Source organism: Trichosurus vulpecula, chromosome 6, assembly GCF_011100635.1.
Source record: "Trichosurus vulpecula isolate mTriVul1 chromosome 6, mTriVul1.pri, whole genome shotgun sequence".
Classification (NCBI taxonomy): domain Eukaryota; kingdom Metazoa; phylum Chordata; class Mammalia; order Diprotodontia; family Phalangeridae; genus Trichosurus; species Trichosurus vulpecula.
Window position 1 is genome coordinate 227,636,671 of NC_050578.1, and position 15,059 is coordinate 227,651,729.

A 15,059-nucleotide genomic window follows, 5' to 3' on the forward strand; every position below is an offset into this window, starting at 1 on the left:
GGATGGCTGTCTGGAAAATTCAGTTATTGCTGACTCAGAGAGCAGGCAGCTGAGGGAGGCAGATAGCCTAGCTCGCCCTGCTGCATTCCTTCCTGGTCAGCCAGATGTTGTGAACCAAGCTCCTCTGTTCTTCCTTTCTTACATTGTTCAGGGTTAATTTCTCCCATGTGGGTCATTCACCAACTCCCAGCCAACAGCTAGGGTTCCAGGGGAGACAGAGCCAGGATTTTGGGTTCTCCATCCTGCCCACCCTCAATCTCAGTGAACCCCTGGGAAAATAAGGCTGGGCCAGATGAATTTTAATACTCTCATATGCTTATTTCCCCTGGGGGGGGGGCTTTGAAATAATAAACACCTCCATATTGGAGATGGTTGGTAGTGCAATGGTTAGAGTGCTGGGCCTGGAGTCAGGAAGACCTGAGTTCAATCTGGCCTCAGATACTCACTGGCTACATGACTCTGGACAAGCCATTTAATCCCTGGTTGCCTCAGTTTCCTCAACTGAAAATTGATAATAACGACACCTACCTTGAGAGGTTGTTGTGAGGGTCAAATGAGATAATATTTGTAAGAGGGCTTAGCACAGCGCCTGCACATTGTAGGCACTTCATAAACACTAATCAACTGACTAACTCAGTCTCCTCATAAGGGGGTTGGGCTAGATGACCTTTAAGGTCCTTTTCAACTCTAGATTTATAATTCCATGAACGGATTTATCCCAATTCTATTCATACTCAACTTTTTAACGTGTGTTAAGTGGTCATCCAACTTTTGCTTAGGTGCTCCAAAGTGAGGGGGAACCAACAACTACCTCCAGAGGCAGGCAGTCCCTTCCACTCAGGGCTGTCCTGTATGTTACCAAGTTTCCATTGAGTTTAAATTGGCCTTTTCTATCTATAGCTCCTAGTTCTGCTCTATAGGGCAGCCATTCAAATACTTGAACACAACCATCTTGTTGACCCCAAGTTTTCTGTTTTCCAGAATGAGTATTTCAGCAATTCATCTGGAAAAGATGTAGGTTTTACTGGACTGCAAACTTAATATAACGTGATATCAATTAATCAATCATTTTTAAGTCCCCATGCCAGTCTAGAAATTGAAAACAATCTTAGACTCTGGTTAGAGAAACAGTTTCCTGGAACTGGGAGGTGACTGTCCTAGCACATTCTGTGCTGGTCCAAATTTTATTTAATTTTCTTTTTATTTAATAATTTATTTATTTAGTTTAGTTTCATTTAATATTCTGCCTAATTCTGACTATAACATTTTAGGAAGGATATTGATAGGCTAGAAAGCTTTTAGAGAAGGGCACCTGGAATGGTGAACAGCACTGAGATCATGCCATAGGAAGCTCAGCTGAAGGGACTGGGAATGTGTATGTAGCTTGGAGAAGAGAAGTCCTGAGAAGGGAGAATGGATGAGTGATTGGATGGACAGAAACATCACTGCAAATATTTAATAAGCCGCTCTGTGAAGGATGGACTAAGCTTGTTCTACTTAGTGCCAGAGGGACAGGACCAGAAACAATGGGTGGAAAGAAATTACACAGACTAATTTAGGTTTGATGTAAGAGAAGCTTCCTAACAAATGGAACTACCGCAAAGTAGAAAAGTGCCTTGGGTAGAAGGCACTGGATTTCTCCTCTTGTGAAGTCTTCTAGCAGAGATCACTTGTCTAACATGTTATAAAGAACATTCTTTTTCAGATGGAGTTTGGACTTGATGGTTCCTAAAACTCCTTCTAAGTCTGAAATTCCAGGATTTGATTTACTTAACAGTTTCCTTATCTGTGAAGTGAGAAGGTTGGACTAGAGCAGGGAATCTTTACCTTTTTGTATGTCATAGACTCTTATAATAATCTTTTAAAATGCATAAAATAAAATAATTTGGATTACAAAGGAAACCAATTATATCAAAATATATTTATCAAAATTTTTTTAAAAAACAAGATCTTGGTCCCAGGTGGAGAACCCTTGGTCATCTCTAAGATTGTTCATAGCTGAGGTCTTGGTATCCTATGATTCTCCAGCAAGACTGAAAGGAGCCAGTTGGAATCGTCGGCACTGAAAAATGCCTGTTTGCTTGCCCATCAGCCTCTGTTTGAGTCTTCTAGGGATCTCTGAAGGTCTTCCCTTGGGAAGCCTCTGAGTTCCTGACAGTGAGAAGTGGGTATGCTCTGTAAATCTCCTCCAGCTGACAATGCCCCCTCCCATTTCTGTGTCAGGAAAAACTGCTTCCCCCCAACATCAGGACCATCTGACCTCCCTCCTTCCTGTTGCCAGGCTGGGGCTTCCCATGCCCCTCCCAATTCCAACAAGTAAAAAGGTCTGATAATGAGATTCCTTCTCTGTAAAATGATGTGATTTGGGAGACAGCAGGAAAAATGAGAAAGACTCACTGCTTCTGGATTCAGAGAACTTGGGTACAAGTGTTGCCTTTGACACTTACCAGCTGTATGACCTTGGGCAAGCCACTTAACATCTCTCAGCCTTAGTTTTCCCATCTGTAAAATGAACAAATTGCACTAGATGGCCACTGAAGCCTCTTCCAGCTCTACATTCCTATTATCTCCTGCTCTCCATGGTCCCCTTTTAGCTTTAATGATCTATGAGTTATCCAAAATACCAGTCTCATTAAAGAAACCCCTTCTGTCACATACAGGGAAGATCATACATTTAGAGTGTAAGGGGACCCAGGGGCCATCTAGTCCTACCCTCTCAATTTACAGATGAAGAAACTGAGGCTTAGAGAAGTTGACTCACCCAAGATCACAAAGCTAGTGAAGTGTTTAGCATGAAGAGAAGATCTGGGTAGGACATAATAACAGACCAACTATTTGAAGGGCTGTCACATAGACATGACCTATTTTGCTTGACCCCAGTGGTGAGAACGAGGACCAAAGGGAAAGAAGCACAAAAGCAAATTTTGGGAAATCTTCCTTCCTATTGGAGCTGTTGGAAAGTTCTGCAAGGCAGCTTCAGTGGGGAGTGAGCTCCCCATCACAGGAAATCTTTTAATGGAGGTTGGCTGACCATTCGTCAGGGGTATTGTAAATGGCATTCCTGGACAGTAATAGGCTATATTGGGTAGTTAGGTGGCACAGTGGATAGAGCACTGGGTTTGGAATCAGGAAGACATGTTTATAAGCTCAAATCTCGCCTCAGACACACTGGTTGAGTGACCCTGGACACTTTACCTCAGTTTCATCATCTGTAAAATGAACTGGAAAAGGAAAATGCAAGCCACTCTAGTATCTTTGCCAAGAAAACCTCAAATGCGGTTGTGAAGAGTTGGACATGACTAAACAACAACAAAAAAATAGGTTGTATCAAGCAACTTCTGCTGACTCTTCTAGAGAGTGTCTATGATTCCACGATTTAATTGTGGATTGTCATTAGTAAGGCTACTTTAGATAATATGTAGATACTTAGGCAAGGGAAAGTAGGAACAACTCATTCCTGAGTGCCCATGCATAAAGCAAAAATGTACTTTAAAATAACATCTTTGATTGTACACAGGTGAATGCATATGTGTACATGTTGTAGGGCGGGGTTTAGAGGAGGCATTGTGGTTCAGTGAAAAGAATGTTGGATTTGGCATCAAAGGATCTGGGTTCAAGTACCAGCTCTGCTACTCACTACTTACGTGACCTTTGGTGAAGGTTACAGGGATGTTGGGCAACCACTTAGTACTCACTCACCTAAACCACTCTGGGTGCTAAGAGGGACACTAGTGTGGATCAGACATTGTTTTGTTCATAAGGAGTAGACTAGTGGCATCAATGCACCAAAAATGAATACTAGTTGGCTTCAGCATTAGGAAAACAAGGGGTCAAGCCCCACTCCTGTTAGTACTGGTTATATGATCCTGGGTAAGTTGCGTAATTGATCTGCTGGGCATCAGTTTTGCCAGGAGTAAAATACAATTTCTAAAATCCTTTCTAGTTCTAAATATATTATCTAATGAGCTGATGAAAAGAAAGGAGAGGAAGGAAAGAGAGACAGTGGTTCGTGGTGTGTGGCTGTGGTTGTGGGTGTGGGTGTGTGCATGCATGACAGAGAGAGAGATAGAGAGGGAGGGAAGGAGGGAGGGAGGGGAGAGAGAGAGAGAGAGAGAGAGAGAGAGAGAGAGAGAGAGAGAGAGAGAGAGAGAGAGAGGGGGGTGGAGAGAGAGACTCAAGAAAGTGACCATGGAAAGAAAACAGAATTATTTGTTTAGGAAATAAAAGTCAGTTTAGGTAGTAGGGATGGAAGAGATAAGAGAGAAAAGGAGAGACAGAGACAGGGAGGGAGGGAGGAAGCTGAAGAAAGGGGGAAGAGGGAGAGAAAAGGAGAGAGGCAGGAAGGAAAGAGAAATAGATAAGTAGGTAGATTGATGCAAGAGGGAGGGAGGGAAGAAAGAGATAGATGCTAGATGAAGGAGAAGAAGAAAGGAGGAGGAGGAGGAGGAAAGGAGAGACATAGAAGGAATGAGTAAATGAATAAATAAAAAAGCATATACTATATACTATGTACCAGGCCTTGTGCTAAATGCTGGAGATACAAATACAAAAAGCATCAGAGTCCCGTTCTCACACAATTTCCATTTCAATAGAGGAAGAAAACAAATCTAGGGAAGCGGTGGTGGGGGAGAGTGGAGTCAGAGGGCAGTTTCCTGGAGGAAATGGTCTGCAGTGTAGTTGCTACAGAGAGGGCAAGGCAGATGAAGAGGGAGAAAGGGGCGCTGGCTTTGATGACATCAAAGAGAAAGCAGTCTTTGGGAGTGGTGAGGGCAATGAGTGGGTGGTGAGGGTGAAACCCCGAGTGCCTAGAACATTCCTAGGAGAAGTCTGGCATTGAAAGGAAGGACAGAAATCGGATGAGAGTTTGAGGAGACAGTGGGTCAAAGAGGAGAAACATTAAGACTTTTCTGGAGTTTTCAGAACAAAGCCAGCCATCTCCTAGCTTGTGTTTCTTTCTTCCAGTCTTCAGGAATTTGGGCTGAGTGGGAAGCTGGTGCTGGTGCCAGGGCTGAGAGGGGGGATTACCAATTAGTGGTAATAGCTAATATTTCTAGAGTCCTTGAAGGTTTACAAGGTGCTTTACATCCATTGTCTCTTTCAATCTTCACTGCAATTTTGTGAGGTAGTTGGTTCAGGTTGTAGCGTACCCATTTTACAGGTGAGGACACTGAAGTCCAAAAGCTTATGTGACTTGGTGAAAGTCATAAAGCTTCTAAGTGGCAAGTTTTAGAGGGGAAGTGTGATGCGGTGAGAAGATACTGGCCTAGGGGTCAGAATTCCTGGATCTCTCTGTGCCTAGGAGTGTCTCTTAGCTCTAGCCCTAACCTCTCTCCCAAGCTTCAGCCCTGAGTATCCAAATTTCTATGGGCTGTGTCCACTTGGCTACCTCCAAATTACCCCATCGTGTCTAGAACATTATATTCCTAGAAGTGCAGCTCCCCTTCCTGACTCCACTGCTTCTGCCACAAACTAGCCTCAGACAAGTCATCCAATAATGTTGGTCCTCACCTGTAAAATAGATACGGTATTTGCACTGCCTTGAGCCCGTGGTTGTAGCGAGGCTAAAATTAGATAATGAATGCAAAAACACTTTATATACACCTGTGAATGTATGGTCTTATGATTATTGTGTTGTAATAAGATGACCAAAAGGAGGCTCGCTGCTTTTCTGAAGCTGGTGGCCTTCCAGACAGTGGGATGCCATGGAAAGAGCAGTGAATTTGGTGTCAGCTCCTGGGCTCAAACCTCAGTGCTGGGACCTGTGAGACCTTGGGCAAAGTCGTTCAGCTCCCAGGCCTTGGATTTCTTGTCTGCAAAATGAAAGGATGAGATTGGACTACTTCCAAGGTCTCTCCTTCCTCCAAATCCCTACGTTCTAATTACACTTGGAAAATGAATAGTCCAAGGGTTTTTTTTTAATGCTTCTATATATAGATTTCAAATGATGAAAATTTTGGATTAGAGATGGTCTAATTCTGGACCGCTCTCTCCCTCCCTCCAGAAAATCAGGCAAATCATCCTTGAGGATCCCAAGATCTCCAGCTCCCTTTGGGTAGTGTATGGACTGGGGGAGGGTGGTGAGCCAGCACTGTCTCTTTGGCAGGCTCCTGCTTTGAGGGGACACAACATAGTGACTGGGGGAAGGGGGAGGGTGCAGTCCAAAGGAATCCATAGTCAAGACACTTGTATGGATGATCCAAAAATGCTCCTTCCCAGAGCCCTAACTGGAAACCACCATTCCCATGTCTTACATCCCTTCATCTGGGAGTCCTCTGAAGACTCTGTTGTTGCGTGGCCTGAGCATCCCTCAGCCTCCACCCCAAGGTCTTTTCTCTGTGACCCCCTTCCCCCTATGTGATTTAGGGCCAAATCTAGGTCTCTTCTCCCCTATACCTTTCGTTGGACTGCCCCCTGTTCTGCTGCTACCCATTCACTCCCCCAATTTAATTTTCCCCAGGTGGTTGTTGAGGCATTTCAGTTGTGTCTGACTCTTTGTGACCCCATTTAAGGTTTTCTTAGCTAAGATACTGGAGTGACTTGCCATTTCCTTCTCTAGCTCATTTTACAGAGGAGGAACTGAGGCAAACAGGGTTAAGTGACTTGCCCAAGGTCACACAGCTAGTAAGCGTCTGAGGCCAGATTTGAACTCATGAAGATGAGTCTTCCTGACTTCAGGCCCAGCACTCTATCCACTATGGCACCTAGCTGCCCTTCCCTAGGTGCAAAAATTCATCATTACAACTCTGCCACTGCCTCCATGGTGCTCAGTTTGAGGTCAGTGGTGGGCTATGGCCTTGATCCATATGTATGGAAACACAAAGATGTGGCGCACAAAGAAATTGTACCAGTGACTAAGGGGGAACTTTGGGAACTACTTTTATTTTCAAACTCAAGTATGTGACATTATTCAGTAAAAGGCTGGCACACCTGTGTGGATTTAATGATGCTTGGGATTTAAATAGCATGGCACCCCGAACCAGCGCCCCTAACCAGCCCTTCCCACTTGGGCAGCCAGACATATATGTGCTCCCTTAGAGCCTAAGGACACCTATTTGTGTGGCCAGTTCATGGCTACAAGAAGAGCAAAAGGCACCCAGGGACTAATGCTCAGCTGTCATACTCTCATAGGAGAGAAGTCATTTCCTTCTGAGGGAGGTTGAAGTGAACTCTGATATCAAAGGCGCTTTTTGAACACGTTTTTTATTGAACCTCCTCCAGCCTTGGTTTCCTCACTTTGAAAATGGATATAACAGTACGTGTAGGGTTTTTTTTTTTCTGAGGCTCAGTTGAGATAATACTAGTGAAGTGCTTTGCTGACCTTAAGATGTCATCGAAATGTCAGCAGTGATGACTATTAGGAGCAACCTGCATCTTGTCCTCAGGAGTGTTTCCGTCAGCTCCTTGACTGTATACATGGCGTCTCCTGCTTTCACTTCATCAGGTCGGAGACTGACATTTCAGAAAGCCCTTAACCAGGGGTCATGGCTTTTCCCTGTCACCATATTATGTCCCTCAAGCCTTTTTGAAAATGTCTTGCTCTTCATCCTTCTCCTCTCTCTCTCTCTCTCTCTCTGGTGAAGGTCCTGGCTTTGGGCCAGGTGAATCCCTTTCTGCTTCCCCTCTCTTTTGTGAGGGTCCTGGCTTTGGCTGAAAGATGGGGCTAGGAATACCTTTTTGGTGTGCCCTCACACACTGGAATGTGGCCCCTTGTGTGTAGCAGCTGCCTGGATCCAGGAATCTTTCAGCTCCTTCTCTGGCTTTCTGCTTTCCAGGGACCAATGGCAGAGACCTCCATCTGAGTCCCCAAAGGGGACACTGAGGCAGCCCAGACCTATCTTGTCCTGTTTGGGCTCAGCGTTGGGAATCCATATGGAAGTTCACTCTAGGATACGTGATATGCACAGACACGCTGATTCTAACCCTGGAGGCCTTGCCTTACGGTCATGTTCCTTTGCTCTGTCCTGCATCCTCTTCGACCTTTTGGTACATCCTTGGTCCATCAGCCTCTGGCTTCATCTTTCAGCTAGTTTCCAGCCATTATTTAGGATGGCCCATGGAAAGCAGTTGGGGGTGAACTGGGTGAGGGCATAAATGGGACTTGGCACAGGTGGGTCCTGTTAAAGCTGAGCTATCAAACCAAACTATTCTCTAAGTTGGAAACAACACTAGCTTCTGAAGTCTTCAGTCTCCTTTCACACAAGAAGAAATGGAGAAACATCACAGGAAGCAGAGTGAGGTTACCAAAGGAGGTGTTTCTTCTTTCATGTATGGCCTGTTGCCAGGATTGAAGTCTGGGAAGATAGAGTTGGAGTTGGGGAAGTTATTGGAGTCAGGGAAGGTGGTGCAAAAATCCTATGGGGGAAGGGCTGGGGTATCACTGTTGTACCTCTAACTTCCACCAGAGCTGCAGACACCTCCCCAGGTAGGCAGGACCAAGGTGGGAGGGGGGTCGAATGAGACTGTCTCTTAGATTTTGTAGTCTCACTGCTAAAAAAATTTCCTGGGGGTCGGGGCGGGAGGACTTCTCCAAGAGAGCCCATGGGATGATGCGTGGTAGGTGTGTGAGGCTGAAGACACATTTCCCCAAGCTGGGGATCTGTCTGTGACTCATTCTCTGCAGTGAATTTTCTTTTAAAGGAGGTGGGTTAGTTATTTTCAAAGGCTTAATAAAAATCACAGATAAGGGGGGTGCCCTCTAAAGGGTATCCAGGGATGAAAAATTCTCAGCAAGTCAGTGGGCTTTTGATACTTTGAAAAAAAATAAAACTGGTTTACATCACATAGGAAGTGGGTTATTGGTTACTGCAGCACGCCTGGTAACTTATTTATCTACAGGAGAATGACTTTCATGATGGAGTTAGCAAGGACTCCCTCCAAAGGGCTGGATCTGCCATTGTGTGTGTGTGTGTGTGTGTGTGTGTGTGTGCATGCGGGAACATTTTTATACATGATTTCCTTTTTCTTTTTAAGTTTTGAGATACATACAATATGGATAACTTTCTGGGAGGAACCATTCCTACTCTTGTGAAAAGCAACTTTAGGAAGAAGGAAAAAGGGGAGATGGGATGGGAGGTAAATGTACAGAGTAGTGCTGAGGCCGGAAGTTGGAGCAAGCAAAGCATGTCAGAGTTGGGAGGGACCTCAGACACCAACCCTCTCACTTTACAGAGAATGAAAGTCAGGCTCAGGGAAAGTGATTTGCTTAAAGTCATGCAGCTCATTAGTACCAGAGCTGGGCTGGGAATCCAGGTTTCCAGACTCCCAGTCCAATGCCCTCCCTGCTACCTCCGGGTTTGATATCGACATGGAGACCACTAGGCTAAAGTCTCCCTAGGCAACCACTGAGAGCCTAGAAAATGGAAAGAATACTCAGCGCCATGCTGGATCTTCAATAAAGGCATTGTGGCCCTTCTCCTTGAAGGTTGCTTGATGGAACAGGCTCTTCTCAAAGGCAGAATTCTTTGGAGAAAGTGACATCTCTCTCTACCTTGACCTCTCCCCTGGACGGTTTCATTGGGACTTCATATTCCATCAGTCATGGTGAGTGAAAAACACCCCCTCTCATTCCCAGACTGGGGTAGCACGGTTGTCAAATCATGAACACACCTGTGTCCCTAACTGCATCAAACAACTGGAAAATGGTGACATGCTGGGCATGTTCGAGCAGGGTCACCCACCAGCTGGGTGTCCAGCCATCCTCTATTGCTCTGTGGGCTGCTCCTGTTGTAGTCCTGAATTCCACCAGGAGTCCCGTTGGGAAGCAGAACAAGTGGCTTTTCCAGACGCCCCCTCCGACAGTTCGGTGCAAGAGTGATAGGAATTGTATAGGCCCAACACAACGGTGAAAACAAGGATGGCTGCTGCCACCATCCAAATCACGTTCCAATGTTGGCACATCTTGGGGTATAGTATTTGTAAGAAATGAATCAAGGCTTCAAGTTTGCTGCCAAAAAAAGGATGGGAATTTTAATTCAATGGATACCTCTCCGCTCATGCTCTCCGCCCCTGCCACCCAACTATCATACTTTTCCATCCAAAGCACAGACCACTCAACCATTTTAAAGCAAACATTTAGACTCGGGCAGTAAGGCATTGCAGATGAGGAATAACCCATGCCTGGTACACATTGGCTCTGTGACCCTGGATAAATCACTGAGTAAGCTCTCACTGCTCTAGGCAACTCTTCAAGATTACAAGCTGTAGTGAAGGCACCGACCTACATTGGTAGAAAGAATGACCTCATTTAGGAGTTCTCAGACTACTGAAATCTCACTTCTAGCTCTGGCCCCTATATATAGTTTCTACAGAATGCTAGCTTTTTGGTTTTTGTTTTCCTGAAGAGGCAGAGTTGGGGACATTTCAAGAATCCCATAATCATGAAACATAGCAACAATATAACAAATAATGCAATTATACCCATTTTATAGAAGAAAAAATTGAGACTCATAGATGTCAAAAGACTTGCCTCTGGCCACGCAGCTAGTAAGTATCAGAAGGAGGTCCTTTGGGTCTTCTTGCTTCTTGGCCAGTTTTATTATTATTATTTATTATTGTTATTATTTTTTACTGTGCTTTTTCTCAGGAAGGAGATATGGGAGAGGCTTTCTATCTGAAACAATTTTCATGGGGTCACAGCTTTAGAGCTGGAAAGAATCTTAGGAATCATCTAATCTAACCATCTCATTTTGCACATGTGGAAACTGAAGGCCAGTGACTTGGCCAAGCTCACACAGGTTCTGAGCTGTAGAGTAGGGATTGGAACCCAGCCCAGTTGTCTCCAAGCCCAGCATTCTTCCCACTGTACCATGTCCCATCTCCCTTGGTTCAAGAGGACTGATGCTGGATTGCCTTAGGACTTCAATTTTAGATGGGGGCCGATGCTCCTGGCACGTGACTAGAGTAGGTAGGAAGCATGTTTTCTGAACCAAAGCAGCCCAGGTATGTGTGCAGGGCACGTGAGCAGGGGAAGCCCTCACTGGAGAGGATGGCTTCTGGGTCTTCTGAAAATAGCTAGGTTTGTTTCCTTCAGTTCCAGGAGACAGAAAGGATGTGTGATGATGAGCTCTTGTTTGGTACCTGGGTGCCTCTGGGCAAATTAACCTTTCTTATCTTTGCCTATAAAATGAAGGTGTTGCTGCATATGATGCTGAGGTCCCCCAACTGTAAATCTGTGACACTCCAGTCCTCTGACCTTGTGAATCATACCGTGGGGATTCTACAGAGCTTCAGCTTGCTCTTAGTGACTTCCTGTCTTAACCCCACCTCCCCTTATTGCTCTACCTGATCTCTCTCTGGGCTCTGCCACTTGGCGGTCTGATTGTAGTTGGCAAGGGCTATGGATGGCTACACTCGGAATACTCAGATTAATGCCAAATAATCAGATAAAATGCAAAAATTCACAGTGAACAAGCAATGAGGGAGCCCCAGAGAATTTTGGCACATAGCTGTGAGTCTGATGGACAATGGTATGGACCAAGTGACCCAAACAGAGAATTGATAGGATGCCTGGAGCAGTTTCCAGGAGTCTCAAATGATCCTGCAGACCTGTTTGGGGCTGGGTAGTCGCAACCCCAACTTTCTTCATCCTGCAACTTTCTCTTTTCTTTATTAACACAGAAACCCACATTTCAGGGTCACCAAGTCATTTCTGCTTTTCCTTTGCTCCAAGTGAGCCATGTGTTCTGTGCACCTGCTGTCTGCTACTCAATTTGCCGGCCTCCAGAGCAGCCTCAACGAGGGGAGCAAAATGGGGGCTGAAGGTAGGGTGCCCAAGCCAGAGGCTTTCTTCTATTAAAACTATTCTATCTTTTATTTTTGTCGTTCTGTACTTGAAAAAAATATAATCAAACAGAAGGCTTTCTGTATGCTTAGGAAAGGGGCTGGACCTGTTATTTCATTAGCACAGGGAACTCTCAGGTGAGAAAACTTTCTTTACCAATGCAGAGGGGTGCCTGCTCACAACTGAGACACCAAGAGGGGAAGTGATTTGCCCAGTGTTACCCAGCCTGTGTGTGTCAGAGGTGGAATTCGAACCCGAATCTTCCTTGGCTTTGAGGCTTGCTCTCCATCCACTGTTGCCGTGCTCCAGAGAGAACATTGTATGTGAAACCACAAGTGTTACTTCGAGCTTCCATAACGAAGACAATGTGACAAATCCATCACGCTAATTTTAAACCAATCCTATTTGTCTGACTCCTTCCAGTCCTCCTGTTCTCCTTTGTGGATTTAAAAGATGCTGTCTTGACCTTCCTTCCTTCCTTCCTTCCTTCCTTCCTTCCTTCCTTCCTTCCTTCCTTCCTTCCTTCCTTCCTTCCTTCCTCCTTCCCTCCTTCCTTCCTCCCTCCCTCCCTCCATTCCTTCCTTCTTTCCTTCCTTCCTTCTTTCTCTTTATTTCCTTCCTTCCTTCCTTCCTCCTTTCCTTCCTTCCTTCTTTCTCTTTATTTCCTTCCTTCCTTCCTCTTTTCCTTCCTTCCTCTTTTCCTTCCTTCCTTCCTTCCTTCCTTCCTTCCTTCCTTCCTTCCTTCCTTCCCTCCTTCCTTCCTCCCTCCCTCCCTTCCTTCCTTTTCCCTATTGCTATTCTCCTCTTCCTCCCAAAGCAGCTCTCCCACCCAAATTTTTAAAATCCTCTATTTTAACAAATAAGTACAATCAAACAAAAACAAATCAAGACAGTGGCCATGTCTGAAAATGTGTCTCAGTTTTCCATTCTTGCCTGTGTACCTGCGCCTGGTCCTGTCCCACCCAGTTCTCTTTCTTTCAGATCCCGTGGCTCTCTGGGTTGTTGACTCTGTGTGGACTTTGGATCCCTGTTCTCTCACTTTCTTTCTCTCTGTCTGTCTGTCTGTGTCTGTCTGTTTCTCCCCTCATTTCCTTCTTTCCTCTTCCTCTCCCACTCCCTTCCTCCCTCTTTATCTCTATCTCTATCTCTATCTCTATCTCTATCTCTATCTCTATCTCTATCTCTATCTCTATCTCTATCTCTATCTCTATCTCTTTCCATCTCTGTCCTATTCATATAAGATGTCTGTTTTCATCCTGTGTTTGCCCTGTTCTCTGCCTGGTTCTTTGGCCTTTGGCTGCCTGGTGCCAGGCTCTTCTTTTAGCTTTGGGAATGCTTTGGTGGTGGCTAGAAGCTCCTCACCTGCTTTTTAGCTCCTTTTCCTCATCCTCCCCTTCTGGCCCTTCAAGGCTTTCACTTGTCTTCTCTTCTTCATCTTCCTTTAGTTCCTGAAGCTCTTTGGTCTTCTTTAGGCCCTCTTGGTACCTTTAGGGAAAGAAAAGTGGTGTTTGGATTGGTTTTGTTTTGTTTTGTTTTGAGGCTGGGAAAGGCCAGGCCAGGGACAACCTTCCCATTTGATTCCTAGAGTTGGGGGACTGTCAGCATCCGGGGCTTCCTGTGGTTGTGGCTGAGAGGAAGAGGCTGGAATGTACAATCAAGACACCAGCCATTCCTAATACTCTCCCTCCTGTCAATAGGATTTCCTCTCATCCCTGCGCTCATCCTTCCTGTTTGTAGGAAATGTCACATAAAATGTTCGTCATAACCCACCCCTTTACCCCCCACCAAAAACAAGCCCAACAAAACATTCTCTTCTTGTTAACCACTTCCTGGATTCAGACCACTGGGCTCCCACCCACTGCACGTTGGGCCTGGGTTTGCCTTCTGTCTAAGGAGAGCTTGGATAGAACTTGGATAGAACTTTATATACAGGAGGAGAGGAAGAGAAAACAGGCAGGAACACTTTCCAGGGAAAGCTTGCTCTTGGTCATATTGAATCAGTGTCAAACAGCATTCATCTATGTACGTAGCAATTCTAGGAGACATTAAGCAGATTTAAGTAATGTAAAATAAATGATTTGCTAGCTGGGTTTTTTTGGTGAAAGGTCAGAGAACAACAATTATGATGACTTACTTTGCTATAATATGTTAAGATCGACAAAGGAGCTCTCCTCATATCCCAGTGCCTGGCATAGTATGCAGTTAATAATAACAACTAAAAAATACTGTTTATGGAGCACCTACTATGTGCCAGGCACCATGCTAAGCACTTTACAAATGTTATCTCATCTGATCCTCACAAAAACCCTGGGAGGTAGGTGCTGTTACTATCCTCATTTTATAGGTGAGGAAATGAAGACAGAGGTCAAATGACTTGCCCAGGGTCACACAGATTGTAAGCATTTGAGGCCCAAATCTGAACTTAGATCTTCCTGACTCTGAGCCTAGTACTACTACCACACCACTTAACTGTCTATGCTTAATAGCTTAATAAATGCTTGTTGACTGACTGATGTTACCTCTATCAGGCAGGAAGTAGTACAAGCACTGTTGTCCTCATTTTTAGAGAGGAGTTTCAGAGAAGTTGAGAGACTTGCCCAGGGTCACACAGCTAATACCTTTTAAAATCAGGACTTGAATCTAAGACTCCTGAGTCCAAGTGATTTCTGCCCCATTGAAGTGCCTCTCAAGTCATTTGGTAACTTGTTTTTAAGTTTACTTTCTCTTTATAGCAGTGCTCAAGTCCCTCCATGGTCTAGCTCTATTTATTTCTTTTTAAAAAAATTCTTAGTGTATACTATTTTATTTTCCCCCAATTATATATTAAAGCAATTTTAAACTTTTTTAAAAGTTTTGAGTTCCAAATTCTATCCCTCTCTCCCCCTCCATGACAGGTAAGCAATCAGATATAGGTTGTACATGTGCAACGATGTAAAACATTTCCATATTAGTCATTTTGTATAAAGACTTGAATAAAAGAAAAGAATGAAAGATAGAAAGTGAAAAATAGCATGCTTCAGTCTGTATTCAGAGAGTATCAGTTCTTTCTCTGGAGGTGGATAGTATGTTTCATCATGAGTCTTTTGGGATTGTCTTGGATCATTGTGTTGCTGAGAATAGCTAAGTCATTTATAATTCTTCACTGTACGATCTTGCTGTTACTGTGTACAGTGTTCTCCTGGTTCTGTTCACTTCACTTTGTATTAGTTCGTGTAAATCTTTCCTGCTCATCATTTCTGATAGCACAATAATATTTCATCACAGTCATAGACCATAGCTT

At 44.5% G+C, this 15,059-nt stretch overlaps 1 protein-coding gene across 1 annotated transcript in view; it reads right to left on the reverse strand.

Annotated features, from left to right (window-relative positions):
* Positions 1-6,962: 6,962 nt before the first annotated feature.
* IRAG1 (inositol 1,4,5-triphosphate receptor associated 1) overlaps positions 6,963-15,059 on the reverse strand; it is a 72,556-nt gene continuing 64,459 nt past the window's right edge. The window contains exons 19-20 of the mRNA XM_036765381.1: positions 13,142-13,264; positions 6,963-9,943 (exon numbers count right to left, since the gene is read on the reverse strand). Of these exons, the coding sequence (XP_036621276.1) occupies positions 9,700-9,943; positions 13,142-13,264 (367 nt within the window). The 3' untranslated portion in view covers positions 6,963-9,699. The remainder of the gene's footprint in view (positions 9,944-13,141; positions 13,265-15,059) is intronic.